The 21,437-nt window shown below is 43.6% G+C and overlaps 1 protein-coding gene across 1 annotated transcript in view; it reads right to left on the bottom strand.

The window, feature by feature from the left end:
- Window positions 1–1,627: 1,627 nt before the first annotated feature.
- The window catches only part of ERBB2 (erb-b2 receptor tyrosine kinase 2), a 147,941-nt gene continuing 128,131 nt past the window's right edge, over window positions 1,628–21,437 (bottom strand). Inside the window, exons 20-27 of the mRNA XM_075350132.1 lie at window positions 20,792–20,977; window positions 16,613–16,768; window positions 16,168–16,243; window positions 15,936–16,082; window positions 15,753–15,850; window positions 15,490–15,666; window positions 14,114–14,390; window positions 1,628–9,279 (exon numbers count right to left, since the gene is read on the bottom strand). Coding sequence (XP_075206247.1) covers window positions 8,921–9,279; window positions 14,114–14,390; window positions 15,490–15,666; window positions 15,753–15,850; window positions 15,936–16,082; window positions 16,168–16,243; window positions 16,613–16,768; window positions 20,792–20,977 — 1,476 coding nt within the window. The 3' untranslated portion in view covers window positions 1,628–8,920. The remainder of the gene's footprint in view (window positions 9,280–14,113; window positions 14,391–15,489; window positions 15,667–15,752; window positions 15,851–15,935; window positions 16,083–16,167; window positions 16,244–16,612; window positions 16,769–20,791; window positions 20,978–21,437) is intronic.

Here is a 21,437-nt window from a genome sequence, read left to right as displayed (position 1 = left end):
TCATGGTGGCAATATGGCGGCGCTTCCAATTTTTCAAGCGGACCGCCCAGGCACATGGTCACCTGTCTGAACAGGTCTAGTCCTTATCCTGTTCGTGACGCCAGATGTGAAGCCCCACAGGTGTTGTGTCGGTGCATTACCTTCAGGGACTCCACTCGGCTGGATCTGTCACAGGTAGGAGATCTTCTTCTTGTCGTGACGCCACTCTCAGTATTGCGGTCAGTGGGGGGGACCGCCACTGCAGGTTGAGGGGCGCCTGGGGCTGATGGTGAGTGCAGTTAGTTGGAATAGCCCCCTGAGAGTGAGGCAAGCCCCAGGGCCCTGTGTAGATGTGTAGAACTACAAGGCGCAGAATGACTCAACACAGGCAGGATGTCTTTCAGGGTTTTTACTCACAGTTGATGGCAGGGTGAGTGACCCGGGCGTAGCTAGGATGAACCAAGTGGGAACCAGGTGTCCTTCAGGCTGACTTGTGAGGGTGACTACTAACTCGCCTTCCTTAGCCCTTGGTGGTTTGGGGTAACCCCGACTTTGAGTCCCTATGGGGGTCACCCAGGGAAGATGCTGAAGCCTCTCTCCCCTTCGTTTGCCGTGTGCTTGTCGCCTGGGCCAGGCCACTCCAGCTGCTTGCCTCCTGTGACCTGTGGGCCCTAACTGTGGCTACGTGGCTGCGGCTTTTTGTGGTGTTGTGGCGTGGGCTTTGAGAGCCCCACACCGGCAGGTTTAGCAAAAGAAAGCTGGATCTATCTCCGCTTCGGGATCTGCCGCCCGTTTGGGCCTGGTACTCTCTAGCAGTCTCCTTACTTCCCACTCCGTGCTCTCTCTTTAGCTGAAGATGGATTTCGGGTAGCCCTCCTAGTTGACCGTTCTCCCCCGTCAGTAGCCACTGCGCGGGCGCTGTCAGACTGCACAGCCCCAGGGATCTGCTCCTCACTCGAGCTCCCTGGACTCTACACTGCTCTGGCTCACTGCCCCTCCTCTCCTGTTCTTGCCTACGCCACCTAGCAACCAGACTCTCTTACCACACCCCTTGAGAGGAGATGGAGGCTTTTGGCCCCCTCCACTATTCCAGTGAAGGTGAAGGCTTTTCCCCCTCCTGGGATCCCCAGGGGTCCTCTCATGGGTACATGTGTGAGACCTGATCACTATGCGCCTGTGTTCCACACCCCGGTCAGCCTTCTGGATTACCTGTGTTGTACTGTCCCCAGCATGGGTGCAGTACTCAGTGGTGCCTGACCAGGTCAGGGGCGCCACAACACCCCCTCCTCCGAGCCCTCAGTATCACCAACCCTGCCTCCTTTGACCCCGCTCCACCACCGTGGCCCCAGTTAGCCATATCCAGATTACAAGAAGCACCCCCATTTCCCCCCCAGTTTTTGGGGAAAAAAGTGCGTTTTATATTCCAGAAAATACAGTATAGTAAAATGGATGTTTGGTGTACCAGCTGAAGAAAAATAAATCTGTCACATGTAGATAACAAGTTGATTTATACTTAGCAGTCTCCCAAACAAAAGACGATCTCCTGCATTTCCTTTCTCTGTCTGTACAACATATAGAATTTACAGGAGTTTAAGTGGCAACAATGAACGACAGTAAACATGGAACACACCAGGCACGTGGCCGATTCCACAATAAATGGACTTCTGCTCTTTATGAAGTTTAGTACAAAACAAAGTAGTGTATTGGGACCTTGTTATATCACTGCTGGAGACAGTATATAATGCCCTTTATTTGTTGGTACAACCCTCTTAATATACTTTTACCACTTTAAGAATAAATCATTACCCCCTTCCTAGATTACCAACAAACGAGCACAACTGTAGATGACCAATATTATTCCCTCCAGATCCTTATATCACCTGAGTAGTTTTATTAACTTTTTTTCCTATTTTCTGTTGTCCAAACCTGTTTGCATCTTATAGTCAGGTGCGTCTTATAGTCCCAAAAATACTGTATTTGTATTATTTCTGAATATCTTTCTTAATATGTACCTGTCCTTTAAAAACATATATGCCATAGATTGCATGACGGATTCTGTATCTCCATGGAGCGTGGGGTTAGCGGTATACTTTCTATAACCCATGCCTAAAGAATAGTCTGACGGGAGACAAAAATGCAGATAGGAGCCTGTCAATAAGGGTCTGAGAATCTAGATCAGGGGTATCAAACTTGGCTGAGTATAAGGGCCACACATAGAAAAAAAAATTATTTGGGGGGACGCATTCTTTGCTGGACCCAGTGACATTTTTAGTGATCACTTATTTTTTTCTATACACCTTTTGGATCACGTTTTTTGAACATTTTTCACTCGTTTTATTATAACAAATGTGCACTTTTTATTTCAGTTTATATATAAAAGTGTTTTTAATGGGAAAAAAAATCATTCTTTATTTTTTAAAATATATTTTTTTTTTACATTTTATCCCCTTCATATAAGTAATATTGTTTTACAATTACCACCATATAGTAATTTTGGACAACATTTTGAAGTAACATTTTCATCCTGGTCCTCATCTTTTAGTAATGTCCCCATTCTGTAATAATGTGCCCCAACCTTGGCCTCATCCTGTGGTAATGTTCCCATATTGCCTCCTTGTGGTACTGTGCCCATATTGTCCCCTTGTAGTATTGTGCCCATTTTGTCCCCCTTTGGTAATGTGCCCATATTGCCCCATTGTAGTAATGTGCCCATATTGTCCCCTGTGGTAATGTGCCCATATTGCCCCCTTGAGGTAATGTGCCCATATTTCCCCTTGTGCTAATGTGCCCATACTGCCCCCTTGTAGTAATGTGCCCATATTGCTCCCTGTGGTAATGTGCCCATATTGTCCCCTTGTAGTAAAGTGCCAATATTATCACCTGTGGTAAAGTGCCAATATTGTCACCTGTGGTAATGTGTCCATATTGTCCCCTGTAGTAATGTGCCCATGTTGTCCCCTGTGGTAATGCACCCATATTGTCCCCTTGTAATATTGTGCCCATATTGTCCCCTTGTAGTAATGTGCCCACATTGTCCCCTTGAAGTAATGTGCCCATATTGCCTCCTTGTAGTAATGTGCCCATATTGTCCCCTGTGGTATTGTGCCCATATTGTCACATGTGGTAATGTGGCCATATTGTCTCCTTGTACCGTGTTTTTCCAAAAATAAGACACTGTCTTATATTTTTTTTGCCCCCCAAAAAAGCACTAGGCTTATTTTTGGAGGAGGTCTTATTCTTGGAGAAACACGGTTGGGGGTAAGTTTACCCCCCAAAAAAGCAGACACCCCCCCCACTTCCCAGTAGACTTATACTCACCAGACCAGGACGTCTGCGTGGTTCCAAGGTCCTCCTGTGATCTCTGGTTGGTGCTGCACGCCGTTCTCCCCTGCTGCTAACTGACACGCATACACACACACAGCAGATCGCAGGCACACAGCAGATCACACACACAGCAGATCACTCACACACACACACACAGCAGATCGCAGATATACACAGCAGATCACACACAGGAGATCACAGGCACACACAGCAGATTGCAGGCACACACAGCCGATCACTCACACACACACACACACACACACACACACAGACAGCAGATCGCAGATATACACAGCAGATCACACACATAGCAGATCTCAGGCACACACAGCAGATCGCAGGCACACACAGCCGATCACAGATACACACAGCCGATCACAGACACACACACACACACACACACACACAGCAGATCACAGGCACACACAGCCATCACAGATACACACATCCGATCGTAGGCACACACAGCCGATCACAGATACACACATCCGATCGCAGGCACACACAGCCGATCACAGATACACACATTCGATCGCAGACACACACAGCCGATCACAGATACACACCTCCGATCACAGGCACACACAGCCGATCACAGATACACACATCCGATCACAGGCATACACAGCCGATCACAGATACACACATCCGATCACAGATACACACAACCGATCACAGGCACACACAGCCGATCACAGATACACACATCCGATCACAGGCATACACAGCCGGTCACAGATACACACAGCCGAACGAACGCACACACACTCAGCCGATCGCAGACACACACACAGCCGATTGCAGACACACACAGCAGATCACACACATCACATCCAGCACTTACGGCAGCAGGGAATAAAGCAAGTCACGTGTCCGGCCGCAGGTCCTGTTCGTCGCGCTGCACTGCACTGCCTCTCAGGATTTTCCCGGCAAGAAGAGATCGGTGTCGCTGGATGAGGTGAGTGTGTATGCGATCCGATGTGTGTGCGATCCGATGTTTGTGTGTGTGTGTGATTTGATGTTTGCGTGTGATCCGATGTTTGTGTGTGCGATCTGTGTGTGAGATCTGGGGTGTGTGTGAGATCTGATTGTGTGTGTGTGTGTGTGTGTGTGTGAGATCTGATGAGTGCGGGTGTGTGATCACTGCAGGTCCTGCCGCTCAGTGTCGGGTGAGTGTAATTGCCGGGTGCCGCTGTGTATAATGAAGTGTCCTGCAGTATCTGTATCTTTTTTAGCTGCACGGACACTTCATTATAGATCCACGACTAGGGCTTATTTTCGGGGGAGGGCTTATATTTAAGCCTTTCTCCGAAAATGCTGAAAATCCCTGCTAGGGCTTATTTTTGGGGGAGGTCTTATTTTTGGAAAAACACGGTAGTATTATGCCCATATAGTCCCTTGTGGTAATGTGTCCATATTGTCCCCTTGTAGTAATGTGCTCATATTGTCCCCCTTCTAGTAATATGCTCATATTGTTCCCTGTAGTAATGTGCCCATATTGTTCCCTGCAGTAATATGCCCATATTGTTCTCTTCTAGTAATGTGCCCATATTGTTCTCTTGTAGTAATGTGCCCATATTGTTCCCTTGAAGTAATGTGCCCATATTGCCTCCTTGTAGTAATGTACCCATATTGTCCCCTGTGGTATTGTGCCCATATTGTCCCCTGTGGTAATGTGCCCATATTGTCCCCTGTGGTAATGTGCCCATATTGTCCCCTTGTAGTAATGTGCCAATATTGCCCCCCTTGTAGTATTGTGTCCACATTGTTCCCTGCAGTAATGTGCCCATATTGTCCCCTTGTAGTAATGTGCCCATATTGCCCCCTTGTAGTAATATGCACATATTGCCCCCTGTGGTAATGTGCCCATATTGTCTCCTTGTAGTAATGTGCATATATTGTCCCCTTGTAGTAATGTGCCCATATTGTTCCCTTGTAGTGCCCATCCTGTAGTAATATCCCCTGTTATGATGTTGTTCACTTACAACAAAAAAAAAGATTCTTGTCACCTTTCCTCTGTTCCCTCGGTGTCCTCTAACGTTCATATTGCAGGTACCTAGACCCCATGACGATTGCTGTCCGGTACACGGGGCCATCAGCGATTTCCTTCTGGTGAACAATTTGCAGCACTGCTCTCCTCACATCCTTACTAACGGCAGCTGCCGGGCAATCAGAACACACCCACGTTAACTGCTGGCCTCTGATTTGCCGGCAGCTTTGAAGTAGTAAAGATGTGTAGAGACGTGCTTCTCTGCGCAGTGCCGCAAATTATGTTCACCTGGAGGAAAGTGCTGACCGGACCGTAATCGTCACGGGGTCTAGGTGTGTGCAGGCCGCAAGAAGCAGCCTCAAGAGCCGCTCTGATCTAGACCACCATAAGACTTTAAAAAAAAAATAGTAGGTACAATTTAAGGTCACCTGATGAGATGTGCATCCGATATAGCAGAAAAACCCCTACACAACATTAAGCTATAGGTCTCTTTAGTGTTTTAAAAGCATTTACAAAAGTTGTGGTAGTCGCCTTACATGAAATTTCAAATGTGCCACGGTGAGGAAACTAGAACTTTTCTACAAAGCAGAGCAGACGTATAAAACACATTCTCCAAATATAAAATCTAAAATATACAAACTTCATACAAAACAATACACTTCACATAGTAAAAGTTCAAAAAACATCTCATGGTATTTTGAAACAGGGTTGAATTTAAAGTGATTGTGGGTAAAGGAGGGGCTGTGCCCAAAGTTTCTACTGCAGTGGGCAGAGTCAATGTGATGGGCAGGAATAAGGATGGTGGTGAAAATGTGACAGACTGTTGATGACAAGTTTTAAGGCATCAATTCCATTGCCATTTCTGATTCCTGGATTTACTCATATATATTTGCCAACAGTCCAGAAAAACAGATTTTTACAGGAGAAAGGAAACCTTCCACAAACTTGGGATCCATCTTGACGTTTGGCAGAAAAACTATCTAAGGTAACTTTGTCCTTAAGTATGGCTGTGGTATTGAGCTCATAGAGTGGTACCTGCTTACCAAATTAATTTCATCCAGTGATATATTGTTGGCTATTAACGGAGTTGTAGAAGGCTAGAACAATATGGTGGCTTTCTCCTAAGAACGGAGCTGCTGCTTAGTTTTCGTGTGTGGCATTGAAGTTTAGTCTAAGGTCGACATCACCACTCTACAATTTGTGGTCTGGAAATGATCGCGAGTTTCCGGACATAAAATAATAGCCTCCTATATTCCTATGCAGCTATTAGCTCCGATCGGGAGATCCGCGATCGGTTGAGAAATTGCCGTCCATACACGACTCTGAAATGTTGATGTGTGAGCCTGGTCTAATTTAATGGAGCGGAGCTGCAATATGAAACATGAGCCATGAACAAGTATGGTGCCTTCACTTCAAAAAAGCAGTCATATTTTTCTAATCCTAGCCATGCCCTTTAATTCAGATCACTTGTCACTGTTGACTGAACTATCCTCCTAGTTGTAATCTAAAATCTTTTTAAAGTTTTTATACCATGACTTGTTTTTTATTGGTGACATGCCTACTAAACACAACAACCTAAAGCTTAGGCTGGTTAGAGGCATCTGGGTTGATGGCCGGGTCTCCAGACATGGGATAACTGGCCCATAGTCATATATGAAGCAGTTAGATTAGGTCATGAGACCCGGGGTTGGCTTGGGTCTTCCAATCAGAGTATGGTCGTTTGTCCTAGACATGTGAAATTGGCCTTACTACACAGCGGAATGCAAGCAACACATATAGAGTTAACTTGTGCAAATAAAAAAACATTGAAAAGAGGTTCTTATCATTTGGAAAAATCTGATTAATACTGCAGGGTTGTCAGAAACAAATGGGTTGCTCAAGATACAGCAACCGATACTACAATCCCTGGCAAATAGTTGTCTGATATCTCAATTTACACTCCTTGCTTCTCTTCCTGTACTATTATTCAGATTTTTTATATAAAAATATACAAATATATATAAAATAGTGGTGGAGATCCTGTATAAAAGTTGTTCCAAGGAAATTTCCATAACCATTGCGCATTAGAATTTCTACTTTGTGTCAACAATATATAATTCTGACCCATGTGTCTAATGCAGGATCCACAAATGCAGCCTTATCCTGTGCTCTGGCCTCCTATTATTGGCTTGCATTCAGAAAAATGGTCGATTTGTAACTGGTTGTGACTGTCACTGGTTTTATCTTGCCATGCAGATTTCTAGTGTAGACAAAAAAAAGCAATCTTTGAAAATTTTGTAAGAGTGATGCAGTGAGGAGGCTACAGAATTAGTAAGACAATCATTGTCATAATGAAGATTATAGCCATGTTAATAGATGTCCTCTCGAAAATATGTCATCACCCAGATCATGAAGTTCCAGTACAGTGACAGAAAACTCAAACAATTAGTTCCCTGACACTAGATGTGTACAACACAGGGCTCCATTGGAGCAGTTTGTCGTGAAAACACCGGGACAGGAAGGAGCTATGAGATGTCTCCCCTGCCTTTCCCTATATACAGATCACTGGTAACAGTGATTATATGAACAGCTACCTTACCCACTCTCCTTCCTTGGAAAGATCACACATGTATATGTGACATAAATTTTACCTTCCAAATTATTTTTTTGTTATCACTAAATATAGAATTTGATCTTTGTGAAAAAAACATAGCTCTGACATTCTTGTGTGAGTGTGAACCTTTAGGAATTTCTGAAGGCCATGAATTTGCAGATCCGTCTTTTGGACCCCTTAGCCTTCTACGGGCTGTCATATGGGGCGTGTGATGTTTTCTGCACTGAATGCAATGTTGTAAGAATAGACCTTCTGTGCCCACAAAGGTATTATATTGGCTAGAAGCAATGGACCCCTGCTACATGGATCCAAAGGCGCATGTATGCCCCTAAGGGCTGTAATGCTGACATTGATCCCAGTGCTCTAAATGTTTAGATGGCCGATTTTGGCACTGTTTAGTCCATGACACCAGAGTACTGGACAGCGTCTAAGGTGCTAATCTTGACTATTCTTCTATGAGAAATACTGTGTAATTAGCTAACCAAGGCTGCACAACAGCTTACTGTATACTTACAAGGACGGTTCAGGTTAACAATTGTTTAGCTTGCTACAGATCTATCTCCATTAGTGCTCTTAACATGGATATACAACATTAGGATTTAGTAAAAAAAATATAGTTGTCGAAGTTGTTTAACAAGTTACGTCCTACTTTGGAACCTCTTAAACATCAACCGAATTTAGTTCATTTTAATATATTCATCCTGTAAGTGTCTCTGGTGTATTCACAGTTCATTTCTTAGTTGCCTTGCATTAAACACCTCTCCAGATCTGTTCAATCTCCAGATTAGGTGCTGCATGTAGTGTAATGTACAGTTTATTAAATTGTTGAAACAATCCAACAGTGGGCTTCTACCAACCCACCAATGGCATCAACGTTCTCATGTGCCTAAATTCAGTCTGTTGATGATCACCCCAAAACACATATGTCATCCATGATTGTGCAGACCACAGCAGGTGCTGAATTGTACGTTGTTTTTTTATGATTGTTCCTTGAAAAACAGCTGCCTCGATCTGGGTAACGTAAGCCAACTCATTTATGCAGTCACATCCCAAGGCCTTATCATTGCCTCATCTAGTCCCAGGTACTCTGGGTTTTCTGCAGTTGGTGTGGTAAATCCATTTTGTGTAGGGTTAGGTTCACTTTCTGCTTTGAGTTCGTGATTCCAGTAATAAGGATTGTCAAAGGCTTGAGGGAAAGAGTTTGGCAAGTGCATTCCCGGAGGGGGAAGATAGTCTGGGTTTTCCACAGCAGCCATTGCTGTAGGACTTCTGGGATCCCTTATCATACCATTTCGGCACAGCTGTCCCTTCTGCCTCTCCAGAGTGGACACTGATGTTCTCGGTGTCTTCACAGGTGAACGACTTCTGCTTGGTTCTTTCTGGTTTACATATTCTGCATGAAAAAAATAATTTTGATGAGAAAAGACAAAGTTAGGTAGAATAAAGGATTCTATACTAATAATTATTACAGATGGTTTCTCAGATCAGGATTTTCACATGCTGATCTGAGTAGAGTGGTTCCAAAGAGCATCTCTCATTATGAAGGACCTGTCCTGTACAGCAGTGTACTAAAAGCCCATTGATTCAGATAGATATTGTTTAATACTTAAAAGGGGTGGTCCGAAAGCAAAGCATTTTTCTCCTAACTTCCTATTTATTTAGTCCCATAATAGAAGCCATTGTCTAATACACTTGCTTTAAAAATTTCTCATGTTTCATATTGTTAAAAAAAAAAAATTCAATAAAACATTTTGAAACTAAAACTTCCCCACTTTTCCCTAACTACAACCCCTGGCAAAAATTATGGACTCACCTGGCTGTTCATTCAGTTGTTTACTTTTGTTTAAAAAAAGCAGATCACAGACATGGAACCAAACTAAAGTCATTTCAAATGGCAACTTTCTGGCTTTAAGAAACACTAAAAAAAAATCATGAAAACATAATGTGCAGCCAATAACGGCTACTTTTCAAGACCAAACACGGGGAAAAATTATTGAATCAGTTAATTATGAGGTAAAAATTATGGAATCACTCTGTAAATTTTCATTCCCAAAACTAAACCCTGCATCAAATAAGATCTGCTCATTAGTCTGCATCTAAAAAGGAGTGATCACACCTTGGAGGGCTGTTGCACCAAGTGGACTGACATGAATCATAGCTCCAACACGAGAGATGTCAATTGAAACAAAAGAGATGATTACAGTATCAAACTCTTAAAAAAGGGTAAATCATCACGCAATGTTGCAAAAGATGTTGGTTGTTAACAGCAGGGCTGTCAGCACCCGGCAAACACGGTCAAATGCTCGGGCCCTGGGCTTCCGGGGGGCCCACTCGCATTGGCAAGACAAGTCACCGCTACTCAGGGGGGCCTTCCCCCCCCCGCCGAGGATCGCACTTTCAATTGTATCGGCATCTTAGTTGCCAATACAATTGAAAGCAATAATGATGATATGGAGCGGCGCGCTCCCTCTCTCATCATTCTCCCTCTGGGTCTGTCGGCGCTCTGACAGCTCAGCGGCGGAGCGCGATGATGTCAACACTGCGTGCTTGCAGTGGACGCGCTGAGGAGACCAGAGCAGTGGGGGAAAGAGGAGGAGTGAGTATGTATTCAATCACTGTGGCCAGAAAACTATGGGGGCTGTATAATTATGAAGGTGCCTAATGCTATCTGGGTCTGCATTGAGCGATATACGGGCTGTATACTACATGAAGGTGCCTAATGCTATCTGGGTCTGCACTGTGCTATATATGGGCTGTACACTACATGAGGATGCCTAATGCTATCTAGGTCTGCACTGTGCTATATGGGGCCTGTATACTACATGAAGATGCCTAATGCTAGCTGGATCTGCATTGCGCGATATACGGGCTGTATACTACATGAAGGTGCCTTATGCTACCTGGGTCTTCATTGTGTTATATACCGACTGTATACTACATGAAGATGCCTAATGCTATATGGGTCTGCATTGTGCTATATGGGGGCTGTATACTACATGAGGGTGCCTAATGCTATATGGGTCTGCATTGTGCTATATGGGGGCTGTATACTACATGAGGGTACCTAATGTTATATGGGTCTGCATTGTGCTTGTATACTACATGAGGGTGCCTAATGCTATCTGGGTCTGCATTGTGCTATATGGGGGGCTGCATAGTGCCATATGGGGGGCTGCATAGTGCCATATGGGGGCTGCATAACACTATATGGAGGACTATGGAGGCTTCATAACACTATATGGAGGAATATGGAGGCTGTATACTACTATACCCCCAGAGTTGTATGTCACCCCCCACCCCAGAGCTGTATACCACCAGAGCTGCATGTCACCCACCACCTCAGAGCTGTTTGTCCCCTCCACCCCAGAGCCACTGCCCCCCTCTAGAGCTGTATGCCCCACTATGGAGCTGTATGCCCCCCGCATTGCTGTATACTTCTTTCCTCAGTGATATGTATGCCCCAAGTAATGTATATGTCCCCAGCCTCTCTTGTGATGTATATACAGCAGTGTCAGCGTGCTCTATGTGTGGCCATGTCTGTTAGTGACGGCCACCAATCAGCGTGGCACTGACACATGCCCAGGAGGAGCTGGATGGAGACAAGTGGGGGATGTGAATAAGGCTGTTGCCGGCTTCCCAATATTAGAAATATCTCTAATGTGTCTGTGTGTGCATGTATGATGTGTATCTATGTATGTCAGTGTATATAACTGTGTCTAGATTTATGTCTATTTATATGTGTTTTTGTGAATTCTCTTTAAATATGTATGTGTACGTATGCATGTACGTGTATATATCTGTGCATGTCTATGTGTGGATGGGGCCCACTGAGACTCATTCGCCCAGGGCCCACAAAAACCTGGAGCCGGCCCTGGTTAACAGTCAGCTGTGTTTAAAATCTGGACCAAATACAAACAACATGGGAAGGTTGTTAAAGGAAAACATACTGGTAGACCAAGGAAGACATCAAATCGTCAAACTAGGAAAGTTAAAGCAATATGTCTCCAAAACAGGAAATGCACAACAAAACCAATGAGAAACAAATGAGAGGAAACTGGAGTTAATGTCTGTTACCGAACTGTAAGAAACCGCCTAAAGGAAATGGGATTTACATACAGAAAAGCTAAATAATAAAAAGATGACTGCCCAAAGAGAAAATGTAAATTTCCACAGTCATTGATGATATGGGGCTGCATGTCAGGTAAAGGCACTGGGGAGATGGCTGTCATTACATCTTCAATAAATGCCCAAGTTTACCTTGAAATTTTGGACAGTTTTCTTATCCCATCAATTGAAAGGATGTTTGGGGATCATGAAATCATTTATCAAGATGATAATGCATCCTGCCACAGAGCAAAAACTGTGAAAATATTCCTTGAAAGAAGACACATAAGGTCAATGTCTTGGCCTGCAAATAGTCCGGATTTCAATCCAATTGAAAATCTTTGGTGGAAGTTGAAGAAAATGGTCCATGACAAAGAAAGCTCCAACCTGCAAAGTTGATCTGGCAACAGCAATCAGAGAAAGTTGGAGCCAGATTGATGAAGAGTACAGTTTGTCACTCATTCATTAAGTCCATGCCTCAGAGACTGCAAGCTGTTATTGAAGCCAAAGGTGGTGCAACAAAATACTAGCTATGTATTTGAGTGTTCTTTTGTTTGTTTTTCATGATTCAATAATTTTTACCTAAGAATTGAGTGATTCCATAATTTGTCACCCTGTGTGGTCTAGTTACTGGCTAGCACATTATGTTTTCATGAATTTTTTTTAGTGTTTCTTAAAGCCAGAAAGTTGCCATTTGAAATTACTTCAGTTTTGTGCCATGTCTATGATTGCTTTTTTTAAACAAAAGTAAACAACTGAATGAATATCCTCAGAGCCAGGTGAGTCCATAATTTTTGCCAGGGGTTGTATACTAACAGTCACTGTGTTTTATTTTTTATTTCCTGCCTGATGACGATTTGTTTGAGTACCCCAGTGCATGCTGGGATATACAAATTATCAACAGGGGGCAGGGGCTGCAATCACTGTCACAGCTTCTGCCCCTCCCTGAAATGAAACATCAGTGACGCTCTTTTCAGTTGTCACTGTTGCGTCCCTGAGTGTCTTCCTAGTACAGTGTCTCAATCCTCATCCATGTGCACTGTTGTCCCGCACTCCATAAAGAAAATGCGCTGTCTTCACCCTATCCCTTCCTTGTGCAGTATCTCCCTCCAAGACAACACATGGGGATTGAGACATTCAGACACAGCAGTGACAGTATCGCCCCTGAAACGACCGTCCCCAATGACGCTTCGTTTCCAGGAGTGGCAGAGGCTGTGACTCTGAATATCCCAGCATGCACTGGGATACTCAAACTGTTAGATAATATAGTTAGGTAATATGGTAGGGAATTTTTAAATTGGTATATTAGAAAATAGCTTAGATTATGAGACTAAATAGGAAGTTAGGAGAAAATGCTTTGCTTTCAAACCACTCCTTTAATTTCTCCTATGCTTTCACTGTAGGCCTTTCCAGAGATTACTGCTGATCGGTGGGGTACCTGCAGGGGAGCACTTTGTAATCATCTTCCTGTCAAGGCAGAAGTAGGGTTTTCTTCCTGTTGTATACACATGCATGTCTCTGAGATGGCTGTGCATATTTGACTAAATGTTTAGTAGATACATATACACAAGGATTCCTTGGGCTCACCATGGAAAATATATTCGAAGACGCATCCTGCACCTATCCTTATCCATCATTAATAAAATCTTCTAGGTTGCTTGTGATAAATTCATTAAAAATAGACTATAGTGGTAAGAGGCTATCTCCGAATTCAGTTCCAAATTACATTTTCATCTACTGGATCTTTGGGGTCTATTAATGTATCAGAATCTGAGCCCAGCAGAGGATCATCTTCTTTCTGGTAGGTTAATCTGAACATAATTCTGGTATTAAAAAAGTCGTATATCAAGACCATATCTCTTACCACTTAGATCCACTTAAAATACTTAAAATGTATTATAACTTTGATATTCAATATATTCATTCATTGGGAATGAATGCTCCACTATTTATGCATGACTGACATAAAGGTAGCCCTTAAAGAGGTAGTCAAGATAAAGAAAAGGCTTAGTTTTTTTTCCCAAAATAGAGCCACTTCTGTGAGTCTTGAAAAAGTATTTCTAGAGGAAGCAATAGCCCTGAAAGTTACTGTTAATATTCTGGAAGTACTTTACAGTTCTTACCTGGAGGGTATGCAGAATATCCTGGTGAGATGAGGCCATCTGTCTCCAGTCCCCTTCCATCCACTGTGTCTCTTACTCCAGGAAATGTGGGGTCTTCACAATACCTGTGCCTAAGGCTGTTTTCTTTGGGGTGTGGAGGATCAAACACATAGTCCCCTTCGCTTAGATCATCAGACTCGCTGGCATCTGACGTGTGTGATAAAGTTTGAGACAAAAGAGTTTCCGCATGGCCGGGATCAGCCATCAATATCTGGTCTATCTGTGTCTCTGCTTGACTCTAATGAGAAAAATGTGTAACACAGAGTGAAGAACATTCATTTACCAGACGCAGAATTTCATTAACAGCTTTTTTTTTACTTTTGACCACTATATTTAAAGGGCTTTTCAGCTTTTGAAATCACATGCCCCAATGCTTGTCATTGAAAGAAGTTTACAGCCGAGAATTATGTTCCTCAATGGGAACAGATAACAATCTGATGTGCAAGAAGTGACCCTGTTGAAGGATCAATCATTTTAAAGGGGCTGTCCCACAATGTAAATTTTAATTAATAGATCTTGGAATTAAAAAAATTCAACAATTGGATGTGTTGAAAAAAAAATTGTTCCTGTGCTGACATAGTCTTCTAAATGTGCCCCTACTGTGGACTGTATAATAGCTCTATCTGATGGTGCAGGAACATGGTCTGAACATACCACATCACATGGGCCGGGGAAAAAGCAAAAGAGTATACAGACAAGACAGTATGGGATTGCAGTTGATTCTGTCTGTGAGGTAACACATTTTTAAAGAGTGAAATGTTTTACATCACAGAAAGCAGGATCTGTGATCCAATGCTGTGCTATCCGTATACTCTTTTTTGCTTTCTCCCATGTCCAGAAGCTGTTGTACAATCAGACCATGTCTCTGTACGGCCAGGAAAGGCCATTACACAATACAAAGCAAAAGCACATTTATAAGATTATCTCAGCACAGAATTTCTTTTTTTTTAACACATGCAAGTGTGGAAGTTATTTTTATTCTAAAATCTATAGGTAAATGCCCAATCCTTTTGTTCTTAGTGGTGATGAACCGGTGTCATAGCTTTCACCCCTCTCCCCACTGAAAACACATAAAGGCTCTGTCATTATGGAGTAGTTGCGGACCTGTTGGATAAATGCTCAACTATCTTTTGTATGGCCACCACATACATTGTATAACTGAGTATTCATCATCTCATGTTTATTTTAACGGCCAACACATAAAACTGACCAACTTTAATAACCAGCTTTAGTTGGTTACTACTATTTGTACAGTAATTGATTTTATCAGCAGGTGACTGTTACACTGAAAGAAAGGATTTGCACACTTATATGAAGGTTAAAAAGTGCCCTCATACCTGGGTAGATGATATTCGACTGCGACGTTCCATTGTTGCATCATCACATCCAAAAAATCCCTGGTGAGGAACCAGATACTCCTCAGCATCCACCAAATTCTCCATGGCTGCATCTTGCAACAGACTACTGTAGAACTGAGTAGTCAGAGGGCTGGACTGGGCCATGAGCTCTTCATCCTGCAAGTCACTATAGGTTAGAAGGCTCTAGTTGACATAGCTTAAGCTTAATATATAGCACTTTAAGCACATCTTCATGTATATACCTCAATGACCACAAAGCGGCTCGGATCTCGAGCCATGCGGGAAAATTCTGTGACTAGCTCCCGAAACTTGGGTCGGAACTCTGAATCAATCATCCAGCCTGGTGAGAAAGGACAGAGGGTGTAAGGATAGAATTGTATTATTTGGAATGAAGAGATTGCAAGCTGGAGACCACCATAACTTACATTTCACCATGATCATATATACATCTATGGTACACACAGGAGGTTGAGGGAGTCTTTCTCCTTTCTCCAGGAGATCTGGAATCTCTCGTGCTGGGATCCCATCATAAGGCTTAGCCCCAAAGGTCATCAGTTCCCACACAGTAACTCCTATAATGTAAAAGAGACAGATGATGATGTGCTTGTAACCTTGCTTGTAAGGCTCCTGAATATGGATTATAATGACTCTGCTCACCATAGCTCCATACATCACTCTGATGGGTGAACTTCCGATGCAGAATGGATTCCAAGGCCATCCATTTAATGGGAACCTAGAGAACCGAAAGATACAGAAATAAGTCCATTGATGGTTTTAAGAATGGAAGATATTGAAAGGTGCCGAAGAAAAGTCAAATGCGACCAATGTGCATAGAATACTAAAGGGGTGTATCAAATTAAAAATACATCTTTGTCCTAGAAATAGCCCCACTCTTGTCCATGGGAAGAGGGTGAAATGTGTTGCAAAAAATTAACAAAATCTCCATGTAACACATGCTATGTGTACTACGTGAGGCCTTTACTGGGTATGTTGATCAATTATGTTCTTTGGAGCCTGGAGCATACAGTTTTTGGGTGACTGTGCTCCAAGCCCAATTCTCAGAACACGTGTCATTAAGCTTTGAGACATCACGACTTGTTACCTTTCCTCCATCTGCATGATACTCCGTTTCATCCACGTCCAGCAATCTTGCAAGTCCAAAGTCTGTGATTTTCACATGAGTTGGGTTTCTCACCAGAACATTCCTTGCAGCCAGATCCCTGTGCACTAAGCGGATGTCCTCTAGATATGTCATGCCCTGAGATGAGTAAACATAAATTTTTTAATCCAGTCATTTTTATTGTTTTTCAACAAGAAGAAAAAGTAAACTATAAAACCCTGTCATTTAACCCCTTTAGGCCTCTTTCACACGTTCGTGAAAAACCAAGCACGTTTTTCACGGATGTGTCAGAGGTGCGTATTGCCCTCCGCGAGCTGTGTTTATGGCCTACGTGTGTTCTCCGTGTGTTATCTGTGATAACACACGGAGAACGGGAAGTTTCTGCTCACTTGTCCCTGGCGTCGCTGTCCGTGGTGCTGATCTTCGTTCTCCGGTCCTGCCGCCTCCCCGCTGCTTCCGCCGCAGTGAAGTGAATATGCAATGAGCATAATGAGCGGCAGTCGGGAGCAAGTGACAGCAACGGCAGAGACAGGAGGGCTGGAGAAGGTGAGTAATGTTTTTTTTTAATTTTCTAAAACACGTGTGTTTTCTCCAGCGCGTGTCACACGGAACACCTCCGTGTGGTCCGTTTACGTTCCGTGTGACACCCGTGATGCCGGAGAAAAACGGACATGTTAACGTGTGGAGCACACGGACACATGGTCCATGGCAGAACACGCACGTGAGCGCAGACCCATTGATTTTAATGGGTCTACGTGTGCCCGTGTCTCCGGTACGTGAGGAAAAGAACCAAACACGTACCGGAGACACGGACGTGTGAAAGAGGCCTTAAAGAGAACCTGTCACTTTCCATAAATATATTTTTTTTTACTTGGCGTAAATGTAGCTGTTTTCATGAATCTAGAGCTGTTGTTTGGTTCCTGAGCCTCTTTATTCCTGATATGCCACTCTCTTCCCTGTATGGATATTGAGTCTTTATAAACAAGTGGGCATGTCTTCCCTATTGGTGTCTTATTGTAAACCACACCCACTTGGCTAAAATAGAGAGATGAGATTTATATACAGGGAAGAGAAATGGAGAGGCACAGAAACAAAAAATATACACCAGATTTAGAAAAAAAGCAGCACTTACACCAGAAAATTACTTATTAATGGCAAATGGCAGGTCGTCTTTTAAGGGGCTATCCAAGCTTGGGGTGGACTTCTGATTCCTCACAGTGCATAGTGTGCACACTGTTAGGATTGTCAGGTGTCAGCGCCGGGAGCAGGCGGGTGCATGATTGCAAGTATGCAATTTGCCAATTAGACTTGTGCGGTCTCACTCAATACAAGTGAATTGAGCTAGACTGGAAACGCCTAGTCAAATTGTGGCTGTAAGTATGCAAATCTCATACTTACGATCACATGATTGCCCGCTCCATACACCGGTGAATCCTGACACTGCGCTGTGAGGATTCACATGACTGCAGTCACAGTCACATAGAGTAAAGCGGGCTTTCCACGCAAGCGATCGTACCCGCCCCCATCGGTTGTGCGTCACGGGCAAATCGCTGCCCGTGCCGCACAACCTCGCTTAACCCCATCACACGGACTTACCTGCCCTGTGACGTCGCTCTGGTCGGCGAACCGCCTCCTTTCTAAAGGGGCGGTTCATGCAGCGTCACAGCGACGTCACAGCAGGCGTCCAATAGAAGCGGAGGGGCGGAGATAAGCGGCTGGAACATCCCGCCTACCTCCTTCCTTCCGCATTGCCAGTGGAGGCAGGTAAGGAGATGTTCGTCGCTCCTGCGGTGTCTCACACAGCAATGTGTGGTGCCGCAGGAACGAGGAACAACATCGCTAATAAGCAGAAAACGATTTTTGGTTACAGGACGACCTCTCCGCAGCAAACGATTTTGACCGCTTTTGCGATCGTTTAAGGTCGCTCATAAGTGTCACACACTGAGATATCGTTAATGACGCTGGATGTGTGTCACAAACACCGTGACCCCGACGATAATTCATTAACGATATTGTAGTCTGTAAAGCCCGCTCAAGTGTAGACTTTCCCTGGACAAACCCTTTAAGCTCTCCCAGATAGCCATTTCAGTTGTATTTTTACACAACAATTTAACAATAAAAGTATATAATGAGATTTTGATGCGTTTTGTTTGCCAGAAGATGCAGATTTGGTGCAGACAATTTCTGCACCAAATACTCAAGGTGCGCACATACCCTTACTGTGAAAAAGAGTTCACATATTCAGATCCAAAGTTCATTTTATAGAACAAGAGTTGATGCTTTTTCCAGTAATATAACCATGCTATATAAAATATAGTATTCATTAAATAACCGTCATCAGCTGTTACAAGGCGCGCAGATACCGCACAAGGCCTTTTATAATGTTTGAGGTCTGCTTGTTGGCAGTGCCCTATCTAATTAATAGTCGGTCTCTAATTAGGTATAGTGGTGCCACACTGGGAAAGCTCAGCCCGCTGTTCCAGATCTTTTCATATTTATGTATTGAGTTTCTTTTCTTATATACCAGAATACAATTTTCCAGAGTATTCTAGGTATCTTGGGTATGTATTCCCTAAATATAGTGGGGATGACTTCATTAAGCCACAGTTGTTGAGTTTAATAGCCATTTATAGCATCCGGCTACTGCTAACTTATTATACAGATATCTTCGGTGAGGAGTTGCATTGTGAGAATAATATCTAGTACCTCCGAACAGAATTTCTCCAGAATCAGACATGGGCACAGACAGAATGGGATACACAATGAAGGCATAAGGGAGAATCAGAAACCCCAGTTTTGTAGAGGAATTCCGGAGTCCTAAGTGTTCTGTGCAACATGAATATATATGTATATGATGTTTGTGGACTTAGTTATAGTGTTTGCAACCATTGATCAGCTTCAGTGCGTCCCATGTCTGCTTCCCACTTATATTTTAGATCCAAAGGAAATTTCTCCATGTACAGCATATGATAAGTAGTTGCATACGGTAGATATGATCCCTTTTGTCGAATCTCCCTTAATATATCAAATATTGGGAATATTGTAATATTCATAGGTGTTCATTATGTGTATTACAGCACCATTCTGGCAGGGTGGGGGGGGGTTTCAGCGCTGGATTGGTGCTTCAAAGTCCCCTGCCCCTGGTCTTAAGGCCGCTTTACACGCTGCGACATCGCTCAAACGATCTTGTTGGGGTCACAGAATTTGTGACGTACATCCGGCCACTTTAGAGATGTTGTTGCGTGTGACACCTAAGAGCGATTTTAAATCGTCGCAAAAACGTTCAAAGTCGCTCATCGTGACATGCCCCCGTATTAGATTATCGCTGCTGCAGCTAGCGATGTAGTTCCTCGTTGCTGCGTGTGACACCGCAGGAACGAGGAACCCCACCTTCCCTGTGCCCGCTGGCAATGAGGAAGGAAGGAGGTGGGCGGGATGTTATGTCCCACTCATCTTCGCCCCTCCGCTTCTATTGGGTGGCCGCTTAGTGACGTCGCTGTGACGCCGAACGAACCGCCCCCTTACAAAGGAGGCGGTTCGCTGGTCACAGCGAAGTCGCTAGGCAGGTAAGTAGTGTGACGGGACTGAGCGATGTTGTGCGCCACTGGCAGCGATTTGCCCGTGTCACACAACCGATGGGGGTGGGTACGCACGCTAGCGATATCGGTTACGATATCGCAGCGTGTAAAGCGGCCTTTATACACCCTTCAAGGTTTTAATCTTTTTTCTGCATCGCTTTGGTCCCACAACACCATCTTGTGCCTGTAACTTCTGAATGGCCAGAAATCAGAGGATACATCTCAAGGACTCAATATAGATCTATGAGAGCCAGAACGAGATCAGAACAAGGCTATCATAGACCTGTATTGCATTGTGATCTCCGGCACGCTCCATGAAAAACTGGTGCTGTCGGCAGATCGCAAACTGACAGACACAGAAAGGAGCGAAACGGAAAACAGATGAAGATGCCGGAGGGTGAGTATAAAACAAGGGGCAGGGGACATAGACTTGAAGCACTGCTCCAGTTATAAAATAAAAAAATTAATGCTGGAGTGGGGCTTTAAACATATTAAATAGTCAGTGGTACATTTGTGTTACACTACGACATATTAAAACTGTAATCCTCTGCAATGCTTTAGCTTACAGCTTCTTATAGCATACCTTGGCAATTTGGACACACCAGTTGAGAAGATCTCTGGAGTGAATACGATCCTTGTTCTCCCGTACATATTCCAGCAGACAGCCATATGGCATTAGCTGAGTAACCAGTTGTACCGTGGTGGTCAGACAGATCCCCAGCAGGCGGCACACATAAGGGCTGGCCACCCCTGCCATTACATATGCTTCCTGGAACAAGCCAAAGAGAAAAGTATTTTGATTTATATTTTTTGTGAGCATATACACGTTGTAGGGATACATTTGTTATCTGATTTTTTTTTTTAATTATACAGATATGGTACTTTTTCCAGTCTCGTGCTAACATACTGTAAATTTGAAGATCTCTGCTTTTTGTCAGCGATGGAGAAATAGTGTATGAGGGGCTGTTGATAAGTGTTTGCTTTTACCCAGAAAGAAACGAGATAGGATGATGAAACTACATTTATTCCACATACTCTCCACAGATGTCAACACACTTCTTACATCGGTATTCCAAGTTCTGTAAGCCTAGCAAAAAGAAGGATTTTTGTTGTGCCTCAAACCAGGCATCCGTAGCTGCCATGGCATCAGAAATGGTGGGAAATTTAGTACCCTTGAGATGTTTCTTCAGGTTTGGAAACAGATGATAGTTGGAGGAAGCTAGATCTGG

Source organism: Anomaloglossus baeobatrachus, chromosome 5 (genome assembly GCF_048569485.1).
Source record: "Anomaloglossus baeobatrachus isolate aAnoBae1 chromosome 5, aAnoBae1.hap1, whole genome shotgun sequence".
Lineage (NCBI taxonomy): Eukaryota > Metazoa > Chordata > Amphibia > Anura > Aromobatidae > Anomaloglossus > Anomaloglossus baeobatrachus.
The sequence above is the reverse complement of the archived record's forward strand: the minus strand, read 5'-3'. Positions and strand labels throughout refer to the sequence as shown.